The sequence below is a fragment of the Sinocyclocheilus grahami genome, unplaced genomic scaffold (genome assembly GCF_001515645.1).
Source record: "Sinocyclocheilus grahami isolate Dianchi unplaced genomic scaffold, SAMN03320097.WGS_v1.1 scaffold149.1, whole genome shotgun sequence".
Lineage (NCBI taxonomy): Eukaryota > Metazoa > Chordata > Actinopteri > Cypriniformes > Cyprinidae > Sinocyclocheilus > Sinocyclocheilus grahami.
The window spans coordinates 1,309,987-1,316,261 of record NW_015505328.1 but is presented as its reverse complement, the minus strand read 5'-3'; the positions used below and the strand labels follow the sequence as shown (position 1 = coordinate 1,316,261).

The window sequence follows — 6,275 nt, the reverse complement described above, 5'->3', positions numbered from 1 at the left end:
TCCCTTTTATTAGGTGTTCCTTTTGTGGTCTTACAACATTCACCTGTGTAGTGTCTCCATATCACTGTGCCCAGCCCTACCCAGAATACTCAGGGAATGCAGTGTGTTACATCATCTCAAGCAGCTTTATCAGATCTTGGAACAGTGGAGGGTAGAGGACTCTCAAAGGGTGTTTTGTCTTTCCCAGGGCTTAGAACTCTCTGAACTCAAGGCTTACCCCATCCAGACACGGGTATTTGTTTACAGCGGCCCAAATTTGGGGCTTTTTATCACAAGCTGGGAGAGGCTTTGGGAAGAGGAAGTGCTATAGAGCTTGGCTTCTTATCTTCTGTTAGATACAAAAGCAAATCCCTTGGGTAATCCAGCTCTCTTCTTTCAATTATTGGTTAAGTAAACAACAAATAAATAATTTGTTCAGCAATAGCGATAGTTACAAAAAGGGGCAATCTGTCAGGGATTGAAGATTAATAGTTATTTTTTAATAATTAATCATCATGACTAAGTCATTATAATAGGGCTGTATACAATATCAAATGATTTTCCAAGATATCCAACCTGTTAAAAACACATTTCATTAAGCTGGGGACAGTGGAAAGTACAACACCATCATATCGACAGGCACAAAAGGTTATTATCATTTATTACCATAATAGTTGATCTCCCTTTGGTAATACTTTATATTTATACATAGCATATTAATATAAATTCATTTGTAAGTCGCTTTGGATAAAAGTGTCTGCTAAATGAATACATGTAAATGTAATTTCCCCTATTCTGCCTGCATTCTGTTTTATTTATTTATCTACCTGCCCCATTTTTAATGTTCCCATTAATTTTACTTTCTTTAAATCGCTATAGATTTGCTCTATTGTCTGTTTCAAGTACTATATACACTTTAGCAATGTTGTCATGCCAGTTGGGATTTATTTACTCTAATAACATCATCATCATCATCACCATTATAATAACAGTAACCAATGACCAATTAATACAAATATTAAAAATAATAAATTAAAAAGTATTATTATTATTATAGGAAGAGGGAAACTAGAGAAAAATAAAAGGAAAAATAATCCCACACCTCCCACCGCCCTTCAATATACTTTACATTTATGTTTCAATGCAATTTAAATAAGTGTCTATCTATGTTTAGAAGAACGAATCTTGCTCTGACGTAAGAATGTTATTATATAGCAAAATTATTCAGTGAAAGCTGAGTTAAAAGAAAACATCTACATTAAAAGTGTGTCAATTTTTAATGTGCAGTGGTCAGAGTGGTTAGAAGTCCATCCACATTCAGTGAGATGCTCGGCACTGGGAATGAATGGGTGCTGTCGATGCCCCGCCCCATCCGGTTCTTCTGTCCAATGAAAACGCACGATGCACCATGATGGGACGTCACGCACACTGGCGTCGTGTCGGGATTGGAATGTAACAGAGTAACAATCGGAACAACTGAGCAAGAGGTGATTGGGCTCGCGGATCAAGGAACTCCGTTGATTTTATTTGTTAAGGAAACATCCTGTGAAACTCGCTCACTGTCCTCGTGTTTTCGCCAAAAGGGAAACGCCGCTTTCCAGAGCCGGTGTCCTGATGAAGAAGAAATCTACTTCTTGCGTGTGTGAAGGTCCACGGAGAGCGCAGGGATAAGAGAAATGCAGGGATTCGTAAGGTTACCGTCGTTCCGGTGAACTGCCCCTTTATCTTATTGTTTCGGAGGTGAATGGAGTTACTCTGCGAGCGGTGGGCTTTAGTTAAGTCTGGACGTGTGGTTGGGAAACGCCACAGCATCGGAGATAAACCTCGGTCGGTGTATTATTAACGACTTTCCATCTTTTCCAGTGGGACCCGCTGCTCTCCAAAGACAAACTCCATGAGTCCGTGCCGCCGCAACTCTCCGGTGCGAGTCGGAGCGTGCGACACATTTATCTAGCGCGTGTCCTGTCAACAAAGGTTGCATTTTCATTACTCCGCCGGGGGAAAACTAAGTCCGCGAGTAAGCATACCTGATTGTGTGTTTATGATGATCTTAACAGGTACGGTTACTGTTACGGCTGCCCTGTGAAATGTTGCTACTAGACAGACGAGGGAGAGCGAGGAACCCGATGTAAAATCGCCCACATGCGCTGGATCAATCGCTTGCTGTTCGGTGATCGGAATCTGAAGAGGGAAGACGTGAGTTGTAAATCCTCGCAGGCTGGAAGATGGCGGAGCAGTACTGTAGCTGGAGGAGGTGGTGTTGAGAGACAAACTTCCAACCGCTTGAGATTTATTTGCAAACATCGCGATCTGGCCTTCAGGACACATGCAGGCCAAAAAACGATATCTGATCTCGCTCTTGACTGGCGCCTTTCTGGTTCTGCTCTTTTACTTTGGAGGAGGAGGAGGAGGGGTCCCGGGTCCGGCGGACACGGGGTCCAGGAGCCGGCATGGATATAGTCGTCCCGAGCAGCCGTGGCCACACTTCTCGGATCCCTTACAACACTTAAGTCCGTGGGACCATTCGGACACGGAGGAATATAACGTGCACATATCGCCCAGGCAGAAGAGAGACGTTAGCTCGAGCGTTTACAAGGGCAAAAGGTGCCGCATGCACTCATGCTTCGATTTCTCCTTGTGTCAGAGGAACGGATTCAAAGTGTACGTGTACCCGCAGCAGAAGGGCGAGAAGATCTCGGAAAGTTACCAGAACATTTTATCCACCATCGAGGGCTCTAGGTTTTACACTTCTGACCCTGGTCAAGCGTGTCTGTTCGTCCTGAGCTTGGACACTCTTGACCGAGACCAGTTATCGCCACAGTACGTGCACAATCTCAAAACCAAGGTGCAGAGCTTGCCTCTGTGGAACAATGGTAGAAATCACCTCATATTTAATTTGTATTCGGGCACGTGGCCCGACTACACGGAAGACTTGGGCTTTGACATCGGTCAGGCCATGCTGGCCAAAGCGAGCATCAGCACCGAGAACTTCAGACCCAACTTTGACGTATCCATCCCCTTGTTCTCCAAGGAGCACCCAAGAACCGGTGGGGACAGGGGGTACTTGAAATACAACACCATTCCACCTTTTAGAAAGTATATGTTGGTATTTAAGGGGAAACGCTATTTGACCGGCATCGGCTCGGACACGAGGAATGCCTTGTATCATGTTCATAACGCGGAGGATGTAGTTCTCCTCACCACCTGCAAACACGGCAAAGACTGGCAGAAACACAAGGACGCGCGATGTGACCAGGACAACGCCGAGTATGACAAGTGAGTTCTCAAACTTCAGTTTTTCTCATCTGATCGCAATGTAGTCTTTTCTGACTGTCATTTTCACAAATAGCCTACCACACTACAACTTATTAACCTCAGCTGTCAAAATGACAGAAATGTTCCCCTTTTTTTTTTTTTTTTTTTTTTTACTTTTTGAATATGTCAGTAACATTGATTAGATGAATAGGCTATACGGTGTGTGGGAATCGCGTGCTGTAGGCTATTCATCCAACTAATGTTATTGCTCAGTTTCTAATAACTTAAGTTATTAAAAATCATCGTCATTTTTAACGTTTTCCTTCAGCGCGCGAAAGTGTCTGCAACTTTACAAAGGGCATGAATATCTAATTAGGTCAACCCTGAGGCACTTGATTGGTTGTCTGTTGCTAAACAACTCAATGTGACATTCTAGTACCGCATCGCCTCGCACTCTTTTGGCACCATCATTTGGCGGAACTGGGATTCGTAACCAGGGTTAAATGCGGTGTGAAACCGGTTTCAAAATTACAAATGTGAAACCTTGCTTAAGTTATTCGTGACTTTAACCTGAGGTTTTAGTTCGAAGAAGGCTCTCACAGGGTAAAGCACAATGAAAAAAGCCTGTGATATTTTAAGAAACTGGTTTCCATGGTAAAGTTTAGTCTGGGAAAGTTGTATTCAGTTGTCATTACGTTGCAAATGGGTCACAATTTACTTTGTTTATGTTTACAGTCTAATTACATAAATACTAAGTACTACTTGATGTTTAATCGTTTTGAGGAGTTTCATAATTACACTTTCATGCTGTTGTGATTTATAATAACACAGAATATGAGTTGAACACTGTAATATAAACCACTTCAAAGATGTTTAGTAATGCATCACGCCGTCCAATTTGCCCAGCAATGTGCCATTTTTATGCGAGCTGTTTCAGTGAGTTGTCATCTTGAATATTTTTGAAGCGGTGCTTCATGTGCCATGGAGACCAGCAGGGCTCCCTGGGTATGTGTTTTTACACCAGATTACGAAACACTTTTATTGCTTTAGAAAGCCATTGACATGACAGAGACATTCCCAGGTACAGTAGCGAGCTGTAATCCTTTCTGTTTTTATATCCTAACTCAATTGCACTGATTTTAAAACACATCCTCCATGGGAATTTCACCCTAATCATAGATATGTTCGGACACGTCTCATATGCTCGAAATATAATGCTCTCTCAACAGCGAGAACGGGCATATGACCTTGCATAATTAGAAAGCTGACCCAGTGTAAATAAACCGTTATTGGAATCTTTTTTTTTTTTGTCCTGAAATGTTAACACGCTCACAAGTAGATCCTTCACGCTAGCCGTTAGCCCTGCCGGTCTTTATACAAGCTTGATTTCTGATTAAACAGATAGAAGTTAATCAATAATCCACTATTCACTTCCCTGATCTGTTGCCCATTTTCTAAAAGTGAATGGATTACATAGTCAAGCACCCTGAATCACAGTCCGTTAGAAGTCACTGATAATTTCACTGTACATTGTGAGAGTAATTACCTGGCGCATATCACTTCAAAACAGCCTGAGTGCTCATTAATGGGATTTCAGACTCCGCACCTAGAGGTAGTCAGCGCTCTTCCTCCCGCTCTAGCCCACTCCTGGTTAGTCATGGCACTAATGTTGGTCGGTGTGCAGCTATTTTTGGCATGTTTCTCCCTCCCATGATGCTGCTGAGGTGCTTCTCAGCAGGATGTGGTGCTGCTAATTGGGGTGTAAGTGTGTGTGCGTGTGTGTAAGACAGAACAGCTGTTTGGAACATGAGCGAGCTGAGCCATGCAAAAATGACCCGGCTGACAAGGGTCTGCAAAAAAAAAAAGTTTCTCTTTTCTGTTTGGTAGGTTGTTGTTCACCATTTGACAACGTTTCTTTGGCAATCTCAGGTTACTTAGATTATACTTCTGCTTCCATATTAATTACCCAAAAGGATTTGAGCTTCTTTTTTTTTGCAGATTTACCTTTCCGACTGCATGATTTTCCAGCTTTTTTTATTGACTTGCATCTGAATGGCTTCAGGCACCGGTGGTCTGACAGTGAGCCTGCCAGACTTGTAGTTGAGACTTGGCCCTGAGATCGAAATTCCTCCATGCCACGGTTTGGAATTTACCAAGCTGGAATAACTCTGCAGTGCCAAGCGTTATTAAACAATAGATTCATTCAGTACTGTGTCACAAAGCACAGCGCTGGTCACTGCCCCAGCTGGAAGAGTGGAGGAAATCCAATCTGCCTCAATGTGATTTGTGGAAGTCGTCACATTGATCTGATACAGATGAAGGAAATGATTTCAAATCCCCCTGCAAATGATATTCAGTCTGGGATAAGACTCTGTCATAGTCTAAAACTTTGTTTTTTTTTTGGTCCTGTTAAATTGTATAAATCTAGTTTCCTGGAAAATGAGTCACTGCATAGATATAGAAGGGTAATATTTGCAATGTCAACATTTTTTCCCCTCACGGTATCTGTAATAACTCTCTTTTTTCCTTCGTTAATACCTAACCAGATTTTTCAGACTTTATTAACTGTTCTGTGAGCCTTTTGCTCACCAGGCTACTCAAGGGCACTGCAAGGACCAAATTTAACATCTCTTATTCCTGCCCACAGACATAGGCTTTAATCATTCCAAGAACACATTGGAAAAAAGAAAACAAACTAGTTTCCCCACCTCTAGTTGAGGGATGGCTTTGTGCCGGTGCATGTGCAGTGAATGTCAGTGTTATACTTGTATTTATATATAAATAGGATGAAATTGCATTACAGTATTCACTATAGACCTTTCAAGACCTTAGTTTAATTTCTTTAATATGAGGCACTCCTCTCTGCTCTTTCCCACTGTTTCTGTTGTCACAGTATTAAATCATGAATTTTTCATGATCTTACCTCAGTCAGATAAAGTAGTGGCCCGAGCTTGTGTGACAAATGCTAATGTGAGTTAATTAGCCCGAATAGAGTTCTGCTTAATTACTGTTGGTTGATTATATATTTCTGTGCATAATGT

The 6,275-nt window shown here is 42.0% G+C and overlaps 1 protein-coding gene across 1 annotated transcript in view; it reads left to right on the top strand.

Moving 5' to 3' along the window:
• Positions 1 to 1,253: 1,253 nt before the first annotated feature.
• ext1b (exostosin glycosyltransferase 1b) overlaps positions 1,254 to 6,275 on the top strand; it is an 80,583-nt gene continuing 75,561 nt past the window's right edge. The window contains exon 1 of the mRNA XM_016281405.1: positions 1,254 to 3,255. Coding sequence (XP_016136891.1) covers positions 2,306 to 3,255 — 950 coding nt within the window. The 5' untranslated portion in view covers positions 1,254 to 2,305. The remainder of the gene's footprint in view (positions 3,256 to 6,275) is intronic.